At 42.5% G+C, this 22,563-nt stretch overlaps 1 protein-coding gene across 2 annotated transcripts in view; it reads left to right on the forward strand.

Moving 5' to 3' along the window:
• LOC115140763 (non-homologous end joining factor IFFO1-like) overlaps positions 1-22,365 on the forward strand; it is a 46,346-nt gene extending 23,981 nt beyond the window's left edge. The window contains exons 3-9 of one of the 2 annotated variants that reach the window (XM_029679086.2): positions 7,862-7,957; positions 11,608-11,748; positions 11,868-12,055; positions 12,251-12,377; positions 13,779-13,874; positions 14,983-15,113; positions 15,335-22,365. In XM_029679086.2, coding sequence (XP_029534946.2) covers positions 7,862-7,957; positions 11,608-11,748; positions 11,868-12,055; positions 12,251-12,377; positions 13,779-13,874; positions 14,983-15,113; positions 15,335-15,437 — 882 coding nt within the window. In that variant the 3' untranslated portion in view covers positions 15,438-22,365. The other variant, XM_065027870.1, reaches the window with a different exon arrangement.
• The last annotated feature ends 198 nt before the right edge of the window (positions 22,366-22,563 follow it).

Genomic DNA, 22,563 nt, shown 5'->3' on the forward strand with positions numbered 1-22,563 from the left:
CCTACCCTGAGTTGGTCAATATAGAATGTTTTACTGTTTGGCCCTACCCTGAGTTGGTCAATATAGAATGTTTTACTGTTTGGCCCTACCCTGAGTTGGTCAATATAGAATGTTTTACTGTTTGGCCCTACCCTGAGTTGGTCAATATAGAATGTTTTACTGTTTGGCCCTACCCTGAGTTGGTCAATATAGAATGTTTTACTGTTTGGCCCTACCCTGAGTTGGTCAATATAGAATGTTTTACTGTTTGGCCCTACCCTGAGTTGGTCAATATAGAATGTTTTACTGTTTGGCCCTACCCTGAGTTGGTCAATATAGAATGTTTTACTGTTTGGCCCTACCCTGAGTTGGTCAATATAGAATGTTTTACTGTTTGGCCCTACCCTGAGTTGGTCAATATAGAATGTTTTACTGTTTGGCCCTACCCTGAGTTGGTCAATATAGAATGTTTTACTGTTTGGCCCTACCCTGAGTTGGTCAATATAGAATGTTTTACTGTTTGGCCCTACCCTGAGTTGGTCAATATAGAATGTTTTACTGTTTGGCCCTACCCTGAGTTGGTCAATATAGAATGTTTTACTGTTTGGCCCTACCCTGAGTTGGTCAATATAGAATGTTTTACTGTTTGGCCCTACCCTGAGTTGGTCAATATAGAATGTTTTACTGTTTGGTCCCTACCCTGAGTTGGTCAATATGTTTTACTGTTTGGCCCTAAGTTGGTCAATATAGAATGTTTTACTGTTTGGCCCTACCCTGAGTTGGTCAATATAGAATGTTTTACTGTTTGGCCCTACCCTGAGTTGGTCAATATAGAATGTTTTACTTTTACTGTTGGTTAGAATGTTTTACTGTTTGGCCCTACCCTGAGTTGGTCAATATAGAATGTTTTACTGTTTGGCCCTACCCTGAGTTGGTCAATATAGAAATGTTTACTGAGTTGTTTGGCCCTACCCTGAGTTGGTCAATATAGAATGTTTTACTGTTTGGCCCTACCCTGAGTTGGTCAATATAGAATGTTTTACTGTTTGGCCCTACCCTGAGTTGGTCAATATAGAATGTTTTACTGTTTGGCCCTACCCTGAGTTGGTCAATATAGAATGTTTTACTGTTTGGCCCTACCCTGAGTTGGTCAATATAGAATGTTTTACTGTTTGGCCCTACCCTGAGTTGGTCAATATAGAATGTTTTACTGTTTGGCCCTACCCTGAGTTGGTCAATATAGAATGTTTTACTGTTTGGCCCTACCTGAGTTGGTCAATATAGAATGTTTTACTGTTTGGCCCTACCCTGAGTTGGTCAATATAGAATGTTTTACTGTTTGGCCTGAGTTGGTCAATATAGAATGTTTTACCCTGAGTTGGTCAATATAGAATGTTTTACTGTTTGGCCCTACCCTGAGTTGGTCAATATAGAATGTTTTACTGTTTGGCCCTACCCTGAGTTGGTCAATATAGAATGTTTTACTGTTTGGCCCTACCCTGAGTTGGTCAATATAGAATGTTTTACTGTTTGGCCCTACCCTGAGTTGGTCAATATAGAATGTTTTACTGTTTGGCCCTACCCTGAGTTGGTCAATATAGAATGTTTTACTGTTTGGCCCTACCCTGAGTTGGTCAATATAGAATGTTTTACTGTTTGGCCCTACCCTGAGTTGGTCAATATAGAATGTTTTACTGTTTGGCCCTACCCTGAGTTGGTCAATATAGAATGTTTTACTGTTTGGCCCTACCCTGAGTTGGTCAATATAGAATGTTTTACTGTTTGGCCCTACCCTGAGTTGGTCAATATAGAATGTTTTACTGTTTGGCCCTACCCTGAGTTGGTCAATATAGAATGTTTTACTGTTTGGCCCTACCCTGAGTTGGTCAATATAGAATGTTTTACTGTTTGGCCCTACCCTGAGTTGGTCAATATAGAATGTTTTACTGTTTGGCCCTACCCTGAGTTGGTCAATATAGAATGTTTTACTGTTGGCCCTACCCTGAGTTGGTCAATATAGAATGTTTTACTGTTTGGCCCTACCCTGAGTTGGTCAATATAGAATGTTTTACTGTTTGGCCCTACCCTGAGTTGGTCAATATAGAATGTTTTACTGTTTGGCCCTACCCAATATAGAATGAGTTGGTCAATATAGAATGTTTTACTGTTTGGCCCTACCCTGAGTTGGTCAATATAGAATGTTTTACTGTTTGGCCCTACCCTGAGTTGGTCAATATAGAATGTTTTACTGTTTGGCCCTACCCTGAGTTGGTCAATATAGAATGTTTTACTGTTTGGCCCTACCCTGAGTTGGTCAATATAGAATGTTTTACTGTTTGGCCCTACCCTGAGTTGGTCAATATAGAATGTTTTACTGTTTGGCCCTACCCTGAGTTGGTCAATATAGAATGTTTTACTGTTTGGCCCTACCCTGAGTTGGTCAATATAGAATGTTTTACTGTTTGGCCCTACCCTGAGTTGGTCAATATAGAATGTTTTACTGTTTGGCCCTACCCTGAGTTGGTCAATATAGAATGTTTTACTGTTTGGCCCTACCCTGAGTTGGTCAATATAGAATGTTTTACTGTTTGGCCCTACCCTGAGTTGGTCAATATAGAATGTTTTACTGTTTGGCCCTACCCTGAGTTGGTCAATATAGAATGTTTTACTGTTTGGCCCTACCCTGAGTTGGTCAATATAGAATGTTTTACTGTTTGGCCCTACCTGAGTTGGTCAATATAGAATGTTTTACTGTTTGGCCCTACCCAATATGAGTTGGTCAATATAGAATGTTTTACTGTTTGGCCCTACCCTGAGTTGGTCAATATAGAATGTTTTACTGTTTGGCCCTACCCTGAGTTGGTCAATATAGAATGTTTTACTGTTTGGCCCTACCCTGAGTTGGTCAATATAGAATGTTTTACTGTTTGGCCCTACCCTGAGTTGGTCCCTGAATGTTTTACTGTTTGGCCCTACCCTGAGTTGGTCAATATAGAATGTTTTACTGTTTGGCCCTACCCTGAGTTGGTCAATATAGAATGTTTTACTGTTTGGCCCTACCCTGAGTTGGTCAATATAGAATGTTTTACTGTTTGGCCCTACCCTGAGTTGTTGGTCAATATAGAATGTTTTACTGTTTGGCCCTACCCTGAGTTGGTCAATATAGAATGTTTTACTGTTTGGCCCTACCCTGAGTTGGTCAATATAGAATGTTTTACTGTTTGGCCCTACCCTGAGTTGGTCAATATAGAATGTTTTACTGTTTGGCCCTACCCTGAGTTGGTCAATATAGAATGTTTTACTGTTTGGCCCTACCCTGAGTTGGTCAATATAGAATGTTTTACTGTTTGGCCCTGAGTTGGTCAATACCTGAGTTGGTCAATATAGAATGTTTTACTGTTTGGCCCTACCCTGAGATGGTCAATATAGAATGTTTTACTGTTTGGCCCTACCCTGAGTTGGTCAATATAGAATGTTTTACTGTTTGGCCCTACCCTGAGTTGGTCAATATAGAATGTTTTACTGTTTGGCCCTACCCTGAGTTGGTCAATATAGAATGTTTTACTGTTTGGCCCTACCCTGAGTTGGTCAATATAGAATGTTTACTGTTTGGCCCTACCCTGAGTTGGTCAATATAGAATGTTTTACTGTTTGGCCCTACCCTGAGTTGGTCAATAGAATGAATGTTTTACCCTGGTCAATTAGAATGTTTTACTGCCCTACCCTGAGTTGGTCAATATAGAATGTTTTACTGTTTGGCCCTACCCTGAGTTGGTCAATATAGAATGTTTTACTGTTTGGCCCTACCCTGAGTTGGTCAATATAGAATGTTTTACTGTTTGGCCCTACCCTGAGTTGGTCAATATAGAATGTTTTACTGTTTGGCCCTACCCTGAGTTGGTCAATATAGAATGTTTTACTGTTTGGCCCTACCCTGAGTTGGTCAATATAGAATGTTTTACTGTTTGGCCCTACCCTGAGTTGGTCAATATAGAATGTTTTACTGTTTGGCCCTACCCTGAGTTGGTCAATATAGAATGTTTTACTGTTTGGCCCTACCCTGAGTTGGTCAATATAGAATGTTTTACTGTTTGGCCCTACCCTGAGTTGGTCAATATAGAATGTTTTACTGTTTGGCCCTACCCTGAGTTGGTCAATATAGAATGTTTTACTGTTTGGCCCTACCCTGAGTTGGTCAATATAGAATGTTTTACTGTTTGGCCCTACCCTGAGTTGGTCAATATAGAATGTTTTACTGTTTGGCCCTACCCTGAGTTGGTCAATATAGAATGTTTTACTGTTTGGCCCTACCCTGAGTTGGTCAATATAGAATGTTTTACTGTTTGGCCCTACCCTGAGTTGGTCAATATAGAATGTTTTACTGTTTGGCCCTACCTGAGTTGGTCAATATAGAATGTTTTACTGTTTGGCCCAACCCTGAGTTGGTCAATATAGAATGTTTTACTGTTTGGCCCTACCCTGAGTTGGTCAATATAGAATGTTTTACTAGAATGTTTTTGGCCCTACCCTGAGTTGGTCAATATAGAATGTTTTACTGTTTGGCCCAACCCTGAGTTGGTCAATATAGAATGTTTTACTGTTTGGCCCTACCCTGAGTTGGTCAATATAGAATGTTTTACTGTTTGGCCCTACCCTGAGTTGGTCAATATAGAATGTTTTACTGTTTGGCCCTACCCTGAGTTGGTCAATATAGAATGTTTTACTGTTTGGCCCTACCCTGAGTTGGTCAATATAGAATGTTTTACTGTTTGGCCCTACCCTGAGTTGGTCAATATAGAATGTTTTACTCTTTGGCCCTACCCTGAGTTGGTCAATATAGAATGTTTTACTGTTTGGCCCAACCCTGAGTTGGTCAATATAGAATGTTTTACTGTTTGGCCCTACCCTGAGTTGGTCAATATAGAATGTTTTACTGTTTGGCCCTACCCTGAGTTGGTCAATATAGAATGTTTTACTGTTTGGCCCAACCCTGAGTTGGTCAATATTCAAAAGTTATTTCCGTCTGTAAGAAATAACACACAAAAAACAATACTGCAAAGTTGCCAAGGAGCTAGAAGCAGAGCTGCCATGTCTGTCGGCGCCATCTTGCCATCGGTGAGCATATAATGCTGAGCCAGGTGGGGCTCTGGTTTCTCAGGTTTGTTGTGTGAGGATGCAACTGCAGGGGACATCTACCTAACCCAGTTAGACAGGCTCTATTGAGCCAACAGGAGACCACATGGTATGCAGCAAAGTTCCACTTTACATTCAACTATCCATGCAGAACAATGTACAAGAGTTACACAAAGAAACACTCAGGGATGAGTCAAGTCAAGTTACCCTATTTCATTTGCACCACAGACACAATCAACTTTTATGTCAAGACATACCTCAGGAAGAAGTTCTGCAAAATATTATGGCTAGTAGTTTATGGATTCAAATACTTCAGAGAAAAGAGGGAGAATTAGATCAACAATATGATCCAAGACACTTGTGAGATTAAGTAGGCAGGGTTGTCAATGTATAATCTGTGTATGTACTGTATGTTTGTGTGTTGTACTTTGGATTTGTAGTAAGACTTAGGGTAAGAACATCTATCCTTACACTGTAAAGAATATATAATCATCATGGACAGATTATAGTTGTACTTTGGATTTGAAGTGCGATTTGAGTCAAGAGTTAAATGATGTTTTACTGTTTGGCCCGACCCTGAGTTGGTCAATATAGAATATTTTACTGTTTGGCCCGACCCTGAGTTGGTCAATATAGAATGTTTTACTGTTTGGCCCTACCCTGAGTTGGTCAATATAGAATGTTTTACTGTTTGGCCCTACCCTGAGTTGGTCAATATAGAATATTTTACTGTTTGGCCCTACCCTGAGTTGGTCAATATAGAATGTTTTACTGTTTGGCCCAACCCTGAGTTGGTCAATATAGAATGTTTTACTGTTTGGCCCTACCCTGAGATGGTCAATATAGAATGTTTTACTGTTTGGCCCTACCCTGAGTTGGTCAATATAGAATGTTTTACTGTTTGTCCCTACCCTGAGTTGGTCAATATATAATGTTTTACTGTTTGGCCCTACCATGAGTTGGTCAATATATAATGTTTTACTGTTTGGCCCAACCCTGAGTTGGTCAATATAGAATGTTTTACTGTTTGGCCCTACCCTGAGATGGTCAATATAGAATATTTTACTGTTTGGCCCTACCATGAGTTGGTCAATATAGAATGTTTTACTGTTTGGCCCTACCCTGAGATGGTCAATATAGAATGTTTTACTGTTTGGCCCTACCCTGAGTTGCTCAATATAAACTCAGCAAAAAAAGAAACGCCCCTTTTACAGGACCCTGTCTTTCAATGATAATTAGTAAAAATCCAAATAACTTCACAGATCTTCATTGTCAAGGGTTTAGACACTGTTTCCCATGCTTATTCAATGAACCATAAACAATTAATGAACATGGAACGGTCGTTAAGACACTAACAGCTTACAGACGGTAGGCAATTAGGGTCACAGTTATGAAAACCTAGGACACTAAAGAGGCCTTTCTACTGACTCTGAAAAACACCAAAAGAAAGATGCCCAGGGTCCCTGCTCATCTGCGTGAATGTGCCTTAGACATGCTGCAAGGAGGCATAAGGACTGCAGATGTGGCCAGGGCAATAAATTGTATGTGTAATGTGTAACAACACCTACACAGGATCGGTACATCCGAACATCACAGCTGCGGGACAGGTACAGGATGGCAACAAAAACTGCCCGAGTTATACCAGGAACTCACAATCCATCCATCATTGCTCAGACTGTCCGCAATAGGCTGAGAGGGGCTGGACTGAGGGCTTATAGGCCTGTTGTAAGGCAGGTCCTCACCAGACATCACTGGCAACAATGTTGCCTATGGGCACAAACCCACTGTCGCTGGACCAGACAGGACTGGAAAAAAGTGCTCTTCACTGACGAGTTGCGGTTTTGTCTCACCAGGAGTGATGGTCGAAGGAATGAGCATTACGCCGAAGCCTGTACTCTGAAGCGGGATCCATTTGGAGGTGGAGAGTCCGTCATGGTATGGGGCGGTGTGTCACAGCATCATCGAACTGAGCTTGTTGTCATTGCAGGCAATCTCAACACTGTGCGTTACAGAGAAGACATCCTGCTCCCGCATGTGGTATACTTCCTGCAGGCTCATGCTGACATGACCCTCCAGCATGACAATGCCACCAGACATACTGCTCGTTCTGTGCGTGATTTCCTGCAAGACAGGAATGTCAGTGTTCTGCCATGGCCAGCGAAGAGCCCAGATCTCAATCCCATTGTGCACGTCTGGGACCAGTTGGATCGGTGGGTGAGGGCTAGGGACATTTCCCCCCAGAAATGTCAGGGAACTTGTAGGTGCCTAGGTGGAAGAGTGGGGTAACATCTCACTTTCGAACAGGCAAATCTGGTGCAGTACGTGAAGAGGAGATGAACTGCAGTACTTAATGCAGCTGGTGGCCACACCAGATACTGACTGTTACTTTTGATTTTGACCCCCCCCCTTTGTTCAGGGACACATTATTCCATTTCTGTTAGTCACATTTCTGTGGAACTTGTTCAGTTTATGTCTCAGTTTTTGAATCTTGTTATGTTCATACAAATATTTACACATGTTAAGTTTGCTGTAAATAAACGCAGTTGACAGTGGAAGGACGTTTCTTTTTTTGCTGAGTTTATAATCTGGCCTTATCCAGAAAGTAGGGGTTGAGCTGGTTTGCAGGATGTGTGTGAGTGGTGGGGTTGTGTGTGTGTTTGTACAGGCCTGCGTGCGTGCGTTTGTGTGTGTGAGTGTACCTGTGTGCATGGACATGTATCTCATGATTATGTGTGTGTTTTGTTTGTAGGACCTCCAGGAGAGCGAGGGCTGTCAGGATGAGTTGGCTGTCAGAGTGCAGCAGCTGAAGTCTGAACTGGTGCTCTTCAAAGGCCTCATGAGCAACGTGAGTCTACATCCACAAAGTTCCTCTCAATATGCACCTTCTCTTATCCAATCCAATTGTATTGGTCACATACACATGGTTAGCAGATGTTATTGCGAGTGTAGAGAAATGCTTATGCTTCTAGATCTGACAGTGCAGCAGTATCTAACAGGTAATATCTAACAATTCCCCAACAAAACCTAATATCTAACAAATTCCACAACAAAACCTAATACACACAATCTAGTAAAGGAATGGGATAATAATATATATGTATAAAATATATGGATGAGCAGTGACAGAGTGGCTAAGATGCAATAGATGGTAAAGAATAGATAGTGAAGGATACAGTATATACATATGTGATGCGTAATGCGAGATATGTAAACATTCTTAAAGTGGCGTTATTAAAGTGACTAGTGTTCCATTTATTAAAGTGGCCAATGATATCAAGTCTGTAGGTAGGCGGCAGCCTCTCTGTGATAGTGGTGGCTGTTTAACAATCTGATGGCCTTGAGATAGAAGCTGTTTTCCAATCTCTCTGTCCCAGATTTGATGCCCCTGTACTGACCTCGCCTTCTGGATGATAGCGGGGTGAACAGGCAGTGGCTTGGGTGGTTGTTGTCCTTGATGATCTTTATGGCCTTCCTGTGACATCGGGTGTTGTAGGTGTCCTGGAGGGCAGGTAGTTTGCCCCCGGTGATCCGGTGTGCAGACCGCACCTCCCACTGGAGAGCCCTGCGGTTGTGGGCGATGCAGTTGCCGTACCAGGCGGTGATACAGCCCGACAGGATGCTCTCGATTGTGCACCTGTAAAAGTTATTGAGGGTTTTCGGTGATAAGCCAACATTTGTTCAGCCTCCTGAGGTTGAAGAGGCGATATTGCACCTTCTTCACCACACTGTCTGTGTGCGTGGACCATTTCAGTTTGTCGGTGATATATACACAGAGGACCTTCACTTTCCAGCTTCTCCACTACTGTTCTGTCTATGTGGATAGGGGGATGCTCCCTTTGCTGATTCCTGCAGTCCACAATCCTCTCTTTTGTTTTGCTGACATTGAGTGAGAGGTTATTTTCCTGACACCACATTCCGAGGGCCCTCACCTCCTCAGTGTTGGCTGTCTTGTCGGTGTTGATAATCAAGCCTACCACTGTAGCGTCATCTGCAAACTTGATCATTTGAGTTGGAGGCGTGCATGGCCACGCAGTCATGGGTGAACAGGGAGTACAGGAGAGGGCTAAGAACTCACCCGTGTGGGGCCCCAGTGTTGACGATCAGCGGAGTGGAGATGTTGTTTCCTACCTCCACCACCTGGGGGGCGGCCCGTCAGGTAGTCCAGGACCCAGTTGAACAGGGCGGGGTCGAGACCCAGAGTCTCAAGCTTAATGATGAGTTTGGAGGGTACTATGGTGTTAAATGCTGAGCTGTAGTCAATGAACATCATTCTTATGTAGCTATTCCTCTTGTCCAGACGGGATAGGGCAGTGTGATGGCGATTGCATCGTCTGTGGGCCTATTGCGGCGGTAAGCAAATTGGAGTGGGTCAAGGGTGACCGGTAGGTTGGAAGTGATATGATCCTTGACTAGTCTCTCAAAGCACTTCATGATGACAGAAGTGAGTGCTATGGGCCGGTAGTCATTTAGTTCAGTTATCTTAGCTTTCTTGGGTACAGGAACAATGGTGGACATCTTGAAGCATGTGGGGACAGCAGACTGGGATAAGGATTGATTGAATATGTCTGTAAAAACAGCAGCCAGCTGGTCTGCGCATGCTCTGAGGACGCGGCTAGGGATGCCGTCTGGTGGGCCGGAAGCCTTGCAAGGGTTAACACGTTTAAATGTTTTACTCCCATTGACCACGGAGAAGGAGAGCCCACAGTCTTTGGTAGTGGGCTGTGTTGGTGGCATTTTATTGTCCTCAAAATGTGCAAAGAAGTTGTTTTAATTTGTCTGGGAGCAAGACGTCGATGTTTGCGACGGGGCTGGTTTTATTTTTGTAGTCCCTGATTGACTGTAGACCCTGCCACATGCGTCTCGTGTTTGAGCCGTTGAATTGCGACTCCACTTTGTCTCTATACTGACGCTTTGCTTGTTTGATTGCCTTACGGAGGGAATAACTACACTGTTTGTATTTGGCCATGTTTCCAGTCGCCTTGTCATGATTAAATGCGGTGGTACGTGCTTTCAGTTTTGAGCGAATGCTGCGATCAATCCATTGTTTCTGGTTAGGGAACGTTTTAGTCACAGTGGGTACATCTCCTATACACTTCCTTATAAACTCGCTCACCTTGTCAGCGTATACGTCAATGTTATTGTCTGAGGCTACCCGGAACATAACCCAGTCCATGTGATCGAAGCAATCTTGAAGCGTGGAATCCAATTGGACAGACCAGCGTTGGATAGACCTAAGCACGGGCGCTTCCTGTTTTAGTTTCTGACTATAGGAGGGGAGCAACAAGATGGAGTCATGGTCAGATTTACCAAAAGTAGGGTGGGGGAGGGCCTTGTATGCATTGCAGAAGTTAGAGTAGCAGTGGTCGAGTGTGTTACTTGCTCCTGTACTGCAATCGATATGCTGATAGAATTTGGGTAGCCTTGTTCTCAGATTAGCTTTGTTAAAATCCCCAGCTACAATAAATGCAGCCTCAGGATATATAGTTTCCAGTTTGCATAAAGTCCAGTGAAGTTCCTTGATGGCCGTCTTGGTATTCGCTTGCAGGGGGATATACATGGCTGTGACGATAACCAAGGAGAGTTCTCTTGAGAGATAATATGGTCTGCATTTGATTGTGAGAAATTTTAGGTCAGGTGAACAAAAGGACTTATGTTCTTACAATTACACCATGAATCGTTAATCATGAAACATACACGCCGCCCTTCTTCTTATCAGAGAGATGTTTGTTCCTGTCGATGCGATGCACTGAAAATCCCGTTGACCATGTCTCCGTGAAACAGAGTATGTTACAATCCCGGATATCTCTTTTGAAAGAAACTCCTGCCCTAATTTTGTCGACTTTGTTAACTGGGGACTAGACGTTAGCGAGGAATATACTCGGAAGCGGTGGGTGCTATGCGCGTATCCGAAGCCTCACTAGAAGACCGCTCCGACACCCTTTCGTCTGATGGCGTTGTTTTGGGTCTGCCTCTGGAATCAGTTCAAATGCCCTGAGAGTTGCAGACAAAGGATCTGCTTTGGGAAAGTCATATTCCTGGTTGTAGTGCTGGTTGTGCTGGTAAGTTGATGTCTCTCTGATATCCAATAGTTCTTCCCGTCTGTATGTAATAACACTTAAGGTTTTCTGGGCTAACACTGTAAGAAGTAATGCATAAAAAAACCAAATACTGCTCAGTTTCCTAAGGACTTGAAGCGAAGCTGCCATCTCTATCAGCGCCATCTCATGTTGCCATTCACACCTAACAGAACCATCATCAACAACTGGTATACATCTTTCTCCCATATACACACACAGCCTCATACTGTCCTGATCTGACTGAACACAAATCATCTGCTCATCGATGACCCTTTTCACTCTCAATATTGTCTGGTTCATTCTCCTGTCCCACTGGGTCCCCCAGTCTGTTTCTCACACTCTACACAGAGATTACTCCTGGTCTGGTTAGGATGATAACTGTTACTAGGAGACCATAACCATCTCTCTTTCTTTGTAGAACATGTCTGATCTGGACAGTAAGATCCAGGAGAAGGCCATGAAGGTGGACATGGACATCTGTAGACGCATCGACATCACGGCTCGCCTGTGTGACGTGGCCCAGCAGAGGAACTGTGAGGATGTCATCCAGATGTATCAGGTAGTCTGTCTGTCTTTCTGTCTGATGGTGTCTGTCTGTCTCTGACGGTGTCAGTCTGTCTGTGTCTGTCTCGCTCTGTCTATCTGTTTGTCTGTCTAAGTCTCTCTTTCCACTCCTAGGTCCCTAACACCCAGTCTGCCATCAACTGTCGCCCTCGGAAACAGACCCCGCTGTCCGTCAACAGTAGTGAGGGTGATGAGACTATCAGCACCTCGGAGAGCGATGGGGGCCTGCCCAGAGAGGAGGAGCTCTGTGGCTCGTCAGCCAATCAGATCAACGAGGAAATGCAGAGGATGCTCAACCAGCTGTGAGTAACATTACAGGACTGGTGTTTGTTACATGTGTAGTTTCTCTTATCAGGCGTCTACAGGTACAACCAGCTTCTACACTGTCAATACTCTACCATAGTAAAGGTATTAGACTGATAAGAAGGAAGCTTCCATGTGCATTTTCTCCAGAGGCCAAACAAACGTTAATAAACAAACATTTATGTGTGTTGCAGGCGGGAGTGTGAGTTTGAAGATGACTGTGACAGCTTGGCCTGGGAGGAGACAGAGGAGACTCTGCTGCTGTGGGAGGACTTCCCAGGATGCACTCTGGCTCCAGAGACCACCCACCAGCCAGGAGAGGTATGGTGCGCTTTAGAATGTTGATGTTTAGGTATTCCATAGTAACTCTATGGGGTTAACTGATGTTAGAACTATGGAAGTAGTACCTTCAGCTTCTCATAAGTACAAATTGATGACTTAGTGCAATACCTTTGTCCAATTAGTTATATTGTTTTAATGATTTGTACAGATATATATTTGCATAGGCTACACAACAGCCCATAGATATTTATCAGGAGCTTCTATATTCACAGTTACTCAGTTTACAGCTTTGTCAATTGTATTTTCCAGGAATTGGTTTTGAATAGAGCTAGACAGAATTCGGGTGAGGGATGTGGTAATGGCATGCTGATAACAGGGTTTATTGCTCACAGGCATTTGGCCTGGCTGTCTGATTTCAGTGGTGCTAGTGGTTTAAACTGTCCCAGGGCACTGACCTTCACTCCTCTGGGAAATATATTTTAGCAGGCGATTATTTTCCCCAACACGCTTACACACTCCAAAAAGCTTTTCACTAATGACTGCATGCCTGGAGGCTTGTGTCACACACACACACACACACACACACACACACACACACACACTAGTATCTGTTTTCCATTTACCAGTCAGAAGATATATTTTTAACACTGTGTCTTGTCACTGAGGTAAATAAAAAGGCCTTACTGTAATTTAATTAGCTGATTACATCAGTAGATTACCTCAGCGATGTGTAATTCTACTGTGTTGTACTGTCTGGTCACACAGACACATCTTCATAAACAACCAATACTCACACACACAGACACATCTTCATAAACAACCAATACTCACACACACAGACACATCTTCATAAACAACCAATACTCACACACACACACAGACACATCTTCCTAAACAACCAATACTCTCACACACACACACACACACACACACACACACACACACACACACACACACATCTTCATAAACAACCAATACTCACACACACACACACACATCTTCATAAACAACCAATACTCACACACACACACATCTTCATAAACAACCAATACTCACACACACACAGACACATCTTCATAAACAACCAATACTCACACACACACACAGACACATCTTCATAAACAACCAATACTCACACACACACACACAGACACATCTTCATAAACAACCAATACTCACACACACACACAGACACATCTTCATAAACAACCAATACTCACACACACAGACACATCTTCATAAAGAAACACTGTCTTTCTCCTCTGTCATTCTATCACTGTACTCTTTAATTTATCACTTCCATGTATTTTTCTTCCCTCTCTCCATCTCCCCCTCTCTCCGTCTCCTTCCTTGTCTCTCACCCCCTCCTTCCTCCTACCCTCTCTCTCCCTCCTTCCTTCCCTCTCTCTCACTCTTCCTCCTTTCCTCTCACCCTCTCAGCAGGAAGACCAGTGTCTGGAGAAGGTGATTAACGACACTGAGGACTTATTCAAATCCAGGGAGAAAGAATACCAAGAGACCATCGACCAGATTGAGGTTTGTTGGGGGGGTGTGTGAGACAGTGTGTCTTGGGCTATGTTAGTGGTTGACCATGTGTTTCTCCATGTGTTTCTCCCCAGTATGACTCGGCTACAGCTAAGAGTGATGTGTTTCTCCCCAGTATGACTTGGCTACAGCTAAGAGTGATGTGTTTCTCCCCAGTATGACTCGGCTACAGCTAAGAGTGATTTGTTTCTCCCCAGTATGACTTGGCTACAGCTAAGAGTGATGCGTTTCTCCCCAGTATGACTTGGCTACAGCTCAGAGTGATGTGTTTCTCCCCAGTATGACTTGTCTACAGCTAAGAGTGATGTGTTTCTCCCCAGTATGACTTGTCTACAGCTAAGAGTGATGTGTTTCTCCCCAGTATGACTTGGCTACAGCTAAGAGTGATGCGTTTCTCCCCAGTATGACTTGTCTACAGCTAAGAGTGATGTGTTTCTCCCCAGTATGACTTGGCTACAGCTAAGAGTGATGCGTTTCTCCCCAGTATGACTTGGCTACAGCTCAGAGTGATGTGTTTCTCCCCAGTATGACTCGGCTACAGCTAAGAGTGATGTGTTTCTCCCCAGTATGACTCGGCTACAGCTAAGAGTGATGTGTTTCTCCCCAGTATGACTCGGCTACAGCTAAGAGTGATGTGTTTCTCCCCAGTATGACTCGGCTACAGCTAAGAGTGATGTGTTTCTCCCCAGTATGACTCGGCTACAGCTAAGAGTGATGTGTTTCTCCCCAGTATGACTCGGCTACAGCTAAGAGTGATGTGTTTCTCCCCAGTATGACTTGGCTACAGCTCAGAGTGATGTGTTTCTCCCCAGTATGACTTGTCTACAGCTAAGAGTGATGTGTTTCTCCCCAGTATGACTTGTCTACAGCTAAGAGTGATGTGTTTCTCCCCAGTATGACTTGTCTACAGCTAAGAGTGATGCGTTTCTCCCCAGTATGACTTGGCTACAGCTCAGAGTGATGTGTTTCTCCCCAGTATGACTCGGCTACAGCTAAGAGTGATGTGTTTCTCCCCAGTATGACTCGGCTACAGCTAAGAGTGATGTGTTTCTCCCCAGTATGACTCGGCTACAGCTAAGAGTGATGTGTTTCTCCCCAGTATGACTTGGCTACAGCTAAGAGTGATATGAACCGTCACCTACATGAATACATGGAGATGTGTTCTATGAAGAGAGGCCTGGATGTGCAGATGGAGACCTGCAGGAGACTCATCACCCAGAGTGGGGACAGGTACACTCACTCCCTCACTCTCTGCCACCGGCATTCACTTCTCTCTCACGGTTTCTCTTTGGCCCCCTTTTAATGACCTACAGTAGTTTACAGTAATCTGTACATTTTCTTTGACCAAGTTTGAAACGCATTCTTGTGCCTACTGTATACCTGTTATTGTCTAAATGATGCATTCCCCCCAAAATGATCTTCTTTCTCTCTTTCTCTCGCTCTCTTTATAGTAAGTCTGGCTCTCCTGTGGCTGGTGAGGAGAGCGTTGACCAGGCTAAGAAGGAAGGGACAACAGCGTCGCCTCCTCTCTCCAACTCTCCTCCCAGATCATAACCTATCAAGACCACCTCCATCACATGACCTTCATACCATCCAAGCACTGTACCACGCAACACTCTACCGTCACTATAGCAACGCCATGTTTACATTCTAAACACTAGATGCTTATTAGTCTATTTTTAATTTTCTTCATGCTATCTTCATTCACATACCTCAAAATAGGAAAGTTGTAGATCTATCTGTTTTTAGCTACGGTGTAGTGTTGTGTGTTTCCAACAGCTTTTAGTCCCCTCTACTGGAAAGTGGTATTACTAGCACCATGGAAGTCTGTACATAAGAATCCACTGTTTAACAGAGCAAAGGTAACGAGGTAATGGATTGAAATACACAACTTGAATTGAGAATACCTCATAGCAACGTATGAGCAATATTTGAATGAACTCATATGAGTTGTAGGCTAGCGTGTACTCTTAAGGTAGTTGTTGGTACTACAGAGAACCATGGTAATAACTCCTATAGCATGATCCATTTCCACACAGCCATAATGATAAACACACCACACACCAATACATTCATGTCAGGCTAGCATAGCAGATCATTCTAACAGTGTGCTGTCCTGTTGCAACATTGAGGGTTGTTTTCAGACTCAGTCAAACTCACCTAGAAGTATAACACAGTAAATATAAGCCTCAGGGTGTGTTCGTAAATTCACTCTGGAGTGCCAGAGTGCGCTCTGTGCATTCGTAAATTCAAAGCTTTGTCAGATTGTCCGTTGTTAAATTCGGCGTGTTTCGCTCTTGGAGCGTCCAGAGCGCATGCTGGAGTAGGGTTGATCCGAGCCTTCTGATCTCACAATGGCAGTCAAGCACCCAAGCTAACTGGCTAACGTTGGCTAGCTACTTCCAGACAAAAATGAGAGCACCTCACTCTGACCATTTTACTCACCCTAGCAGAGCTGGTTTGGCTGTTTACATTTTATCCAGAGCTCTGGTGACTAACTGTGATGCTGGCAACAATTTAATGAAGCTTTTTGCCGATGTTTACTGACACCGGCCATATTCAACCGGCGTTGAGCGCTGGTAAAGTCATCAGTTATTCTGCGCTCTGGCACACTCCGGTGAGAGTGCTTTGAAATCGGAGTCGATAGCCAGAGAATTTACGAACGCACCCTTAAACAAAGCAAAGCCCAGTTGGCAAGAGAGAAAAACTCCAGATGTATCACTTTATTAGCAACAAAACAGAAATATACTGTACTGTATCATAGTTATTCAAACGGACTAAAATAATATCAAATCACTCATTTTATCAAGACATCTACACTTCATTCATAGGTATCGATGAAAACTAGAAAAAGTCCAATCGTCACTGATATCCCGTGTGTGTGATTTTGAGTCACATTTTGAAACAAAAGCCTGCCCATCTCTCTGCCCTTTTGTTGACACCAGACAGGGTGTCATGGTAACATTATTTTACCGTCCTGTTTCTCTTACCTGGTATTTACTAAGGAATTATTGGATAACATTGTGTAACATTGTATTATTTCTTCAACACAACTGGTAACTAACTACCTGGTACTGAATGTTAAATCGTGGTGCTTGTTTCACTGAATCCCAAAGAACCCCAAAAGTAGTTTTATTGTAATTATAATGTAATACCATTTTACTGTGTCGAGTAAAGTAAATAGGAGACTGTAACCAGAGTCAACAAGAGGAGAGGGGGGAGAGCGAGGGCAGAGATTTTTGTTTTAGAATGCAGCCGTAGCCTAGGTGTTTCCACTAGATAACACAGCCACAAAGTCAAAATAGGCTATATCGAAGGTTAGCAGTGTGGTTAAGTTTAGGGTCAGATTTTAAGAAGATAAATTGTAGAAATAGACAGGGTTTATGACTTTGTGGTTGTGTAAACTAGTGATGACCATAGCCTAGCCTGGTTCCAGATCTGTATATGTGCTTTAGTCAACTCCTCTAACTATCGTTGTCATGCCATTTGCTTTTCTATGTGACTCCAGAGAGGTCATCTCTGCCACTGATCCACTTCTATCAGGGACTTTGACTTTTGTCATGGCATCTATGATGAAAGAAGTTCGCTAGAGCACATACTGATCTGGTACCAGGCTAGTCATAGGCTCTGTGTCGGCCCTATACGTGGTAGTGCAGTGTGAATAGTGTAAATACTCTGTTAAAGCTGATCTGAGGGCAGCTCTGGGGCCTTGCCCTGATCTCTGTGTGTCTCTGTCACTGACACAGGGAGAGGGATACATATGACAAAGGGCATTGACACCCAAGTGTTATTATACCTACGAGCTGTCTAATGTATACTAATGTTTTGTTTAGTTTCCAGCAGCAGAGAGCAGAGAAAGCCCTGCTACTCTGTCCTCTAGCAGGGAGATGGGTAGGCTAGCTATGATAAGTTAGATAGGCGAGATCTATGTATCTGTTCTGTGCTCTCTATTTCTATGTCTGATCTGGTTGGTAAGGACTCAATGCATCAGTAGTATTGTATCAGAGAGAAACGGAAGATTGATGAACAGGCTATAAAATACAGAATGTCCACAGATGAACAAATAGACAGACCGACAGATGAATGTACAGTACGGATAGATAGATGGACAGATGAATGTAGAGTACGGATAGATAGATGGACAGATGAATGTAGAGTACGGATAGATAGATGGACAGATTAATGAATAGATGGATAGATAGATGGACAGATTAATGAATAGATGGATAGATAGATGGACAGATTAATGAATAGATGGATTTGAGTGCTAAAGCAACTGAAAACAAGCAGTCTGAATTAACTTTGAGAAATATTGCTGAAACATTGTTATAGAAGTACTAAATACTGATGCTGAAAAGCTATCTGACACGGTGCTTGATATGATCTAACCTATTTTTGAGCTTAAAAGTTACCCGTTATAAAGAAAGAGCAAAGCAAATATGTATATTCAATAATACAGCAGTAACAGCAATAATACGAGTATTATATATAACAGAAAAGTAATAATGACATGTACAGATGTAGGATCTTAATTTGATCACCTTTGTTGCCGAGAATTTTCCTGTTCTAAAAGGGCTTCTAAAGTTTGTAATTTCCGCTTAGAAATTTCAGACTTGATTTTCCCTAATGAAAAATGCATCAACCCATACAAAAATGGCCATGAATTATAATCCACATAATAAATCACATTTCCTGTTGCTGCAGAATTTTGTCCTAGCTCAAATTAAGATTCTACATCTGTAATAAGTCAAACTCGTACACGTCACGAATGTAAACAATTACTGAGGAAACCTTGTTTTATTTTCTCCACTTGTCATCTATTTGTAGATGGGGTGAAATCGCTACAGCTGAGGAGTAGATTTCCTCTCTGTTAATTCAACATACACAATGTTATTATTCAGTAGAATGTAGATGTACAATACATTTTTGTTTGTCTTCATTGACATTGAAAGATGCTTGACTTTGAATACAAAACCTCAGATAAACAATATTTAATAACTCAATAATAGAACACAAGGATTCCTTCACAAACACTGTCTCTTTATCAACAACCAAATGGAGTCCATTTCATTTGTGTTTTTCTTTTTCTTGTTTGATGAGGAAGTTGTTGAAACAGGTGCAGGCTGCTGGTCACACCTCAATATTGTAGAAGGGTTTCCAAGGCTTTCTCTGAACGATTATATAGGTTGTGAATTACAGGTTTTGAAACCATGAAAAAATGATATGCATGTCTTAAGCTACAGTTGAAGTTGGAAGTTTATATACACTTAGATTGGAGTAATTAAAACTTGTTTTTCAACCACTCCACAAATTTCACAAGTTGGTTAGGACATCTACTTTGTGCATGATACAAGGAATTTATCCAACAATTGTTTACAGACATATTATTTCACTTATAATTCACTGTATCACAATTCCAATGGGTCAGAAGTTTACATACACTAAGTTGACTGTGCCTTTAAACAGCTTGGAAAATTACAGAAAATTATGTCATGGCTTTAGAAGCTTCTGATAGGCTAATTGACATCATTTGAGTCAATTGGAGGTGTACTTGTGGATGTATTGCAAGGCCTACCTTCAAACTCAAGTGTCTCTTTGCTTGACATCATGGTAAAATCAAAAGAAATCAGCCAAGACCTCAGAAAACAAATTGTAGACCTCCACAAGTCTGGTTCATCCTTAGTACCCAAGTATAAACACCATGGGACCATGCAGCCGTAATAACGCCCAGGAAGGAGACGTGTTCTGTCTCCTAGAGATTAACGTACTTTGCTACGAAAAGTGCAAATCAATCCCAGAACAACAGTAAAGGACCTTGTGAAGATGCTGGAGGAAACGGATACAAAAGTATATATCCACTGTAAAACGAGTCCTATATCGACATAACCTGAAAGGCCGCTCAGCAAGGAAGAAGCCACTGCTCCAAAACCATCATAAAAAAGCCAGACTAGGGTTTGCAACTGCACATGGGGACAAAGATCGTACTTTTTGTAGAAATGTCCCCTGGTCTGATGAAACAAAAATAGAACTGTTTGGCCATAATGACCATCGTTATGTTTGGAGGAAAAAGGGGGAAGCTTGCAAGCCGAAGAACACCATCCCAAGCAACATCTCAAGACATCAGTCAGGAAGTTAAAGCTTGGTCGCAAATAGGTCTTCCAAATGGACAATGACCCCAAGCATACTTCCAAAGTTGTGGCACAATGGCTTAAGGACAACAAAGTCAAGGTATTGGAGTGACCATCACAAAGCCCTGACCTGAATCCTATAGAACATTTGTGGGCAGAACTGAAAAAGTGTGTGTGAGCAAGGAGGCCTACAAACCTGACTCAGTTACACCAGCTCTGTCAGGAGGAATGGGCCAAAATTCACCCAACTTATTGTGGGAAGCTTGTGGAAGGCTACCCGAAAGTTCAACCATTTAAAGGCAATCCTACCAAATACTAATTGAGTTTATGTAAACCTCTGACACACTGGGAATGTGATGAAAGAAATAAAAGTTGAAAAAAATCATTCTCTCTTCTGTTATTCTGACATTTCACATTCTTAAAATAAAGTGGTGATCGTAACTGAACTAAGACAGGGAATTTTTACTAGGATTAAATGTCAGAATTTGTGAAAAACTGAGTTTAAATGTATTTGGCTAAGGTGTATGTAAACTTCTGACTTCAACTGTATGTATTGGGTATGCCATTCCTTAGGCTAGGAGTTTCTCCTGACCACATGACCTAGGTCCTAGACCAGAGGTATTCAACTATTACCCTACGAGGTTCGGAGCCCGCTGGTTTTATGTTCTACCTGATTTACTAATTGCACCCACCTGGTGTCCCAGGTCTAAATCCGTCCCTGATTAGAGGGGAACAATGAAAAAATGCGGTAGAGCTGGCTTTGAGGTCCAGAGTTGAGTTTGAGGGTCCTATGCTGTAAGGCTTGAACTAGGGGTTTTTTCTGCTCAGGTCATATGGCCAGTAAAACTCCTGGCCCCAGCGTTCCTGCTCTTTGGCCAGAACTGGAGATTAAAATGGAGAATAGAAGGCAGCGGAGAAATAGTGTGAGAATGCATGAGTCAGCGTGTATGTTTAGGAGAGTGTTCTAATGTCCTTGGTTTTTAAAAAGAGTTTTACTGGTTCACTTACAACATGAAGAATACAATAGTCCTAAAATGCACACTGTCTTCCAGTGTCTGTCTGACAATAGACCAATTCATATCCTCTTCACAACTGAACTGAAGGCTAACGGTATAACTGAATCATTGTAAACTAGAGTGGTAGGGACCATACAGTGATGTGTTCTGCTGACTGGATTCCCATCTCTACAAATGTCTGTAAAATCGACTTGAAATACTGTATATATGTAAATCAATGATGTACAATAATCGCTCTAATATTCCTTCAATAATCCACTTTCTTCATGAGTGTATGTGATTACAAAGTAAATTCGTTTTAGAAATGGCACCAAAGTGTAAAAAATAATAAATAAAAATAACTACTCACATGCAAATGCTTTAACATAATGATGGTATGATTGCTATGATATTGTATGCATTAAAGGAAAACGCTATGTTGGATATATTGTATGTTTAAACACTGGCAATGCAAGGAGGTCCACAGTCAAAAATACTTAGTGTCAGGTTCCCGGATTTGGCACATAGCTGAACTTTTAATGTGGATGGAGATATTTGATTGGTCCTTAATGTTTCTCGTAGACCAGGAGCCAATGCTCTTGCTCGGTGAGGACCAGTGTATTCTCTGGTCCATATATTTTACCATCAACTAATTCCATCTGGCCTGAGTAAGCTAGCATGCAGGTGAATAGACTGAGTTGTCAATGAGAAGACTGTTAGGAATCACCAGGGCCTCATTTATTAAGCATCTGCACCAGTGCCATGTTTACACCTGCTCGGTTCAAAAGGGAACGAGTCATAGAAAAAAAGGTCAAGGGACAAGTAAAGTCCATTTTCTGTTTTTATCTCATATAATTCCCCCCGAAAAGAGCAAGTGTAAACATTGCGCTGCTTGGTAAATCAGGCCTTGGTCTTTGTTTTGGTGAGGTGTGAGTTATTTGAAACTGGACTGGCCCCTTGAACATGTGTGCTTCAATGCAGAGCTCTGTGTACTGACAGAGAGTTCAACGCAGAGCTCTGTGTACTGACAGAGAGTTCAACGCAGAGCTCTGTGTACTGACAGAGAGTTCAACGCAGAGCTCTGTGTACTGACAGAGAGTTCAATGCAGAGCTCTGTGTCCTGACAGAGAGTTCAACACAGAGCTCTGTGTACTGACAGAGAGTTCAACGCAGAGCTCTGTGTCCTGACAGAGAGTTCAACGCAGAGCTCTGTGTACTGACAGAGAGTTCAACGCAGAGCTTTGTGTACTGACAGAGTTCAACGCAGAGCTCTGTGTACTGACAGAGAGTTCAACGCAGAGCTCTGTGTACTGACAGAGAGATGGAATGAAGAATAAAAGATACAGCTGAGCAATATAATTGTGTGTGTGTTTTTGTGTGGATTTGGTGAGTTTATGCTAGAAGCCCACTTGCATTGGCTGCTATGTGTGTCTACTTCCTGAACTCCACCTGTCTGATAAGCTAACTTTACGAGGACAGCGAGATCAAATGTTTGTGACAAACTGTCTTTCACATCTTAAAGTATGTGGCGAAAATGATGAGACTTTGGTTCAGAAC

This window comes from Oncorhynchus nerka, linkage group LG14, assembly GCF_034236695.1.
Source record: "Oncorhynchus nerka isolate Pitt River linkage group LG14, Oner_Uvic_2.0, whole genome shotgun sequence".
Classification (NCBI taxonomy): domain Eukaryota; kingdom Metazoa; phylum Chordata; class Actinopteri; order Salmoniformes; family Salmonidae; genus Oncorhynchus; species Oncorhynchus nerka.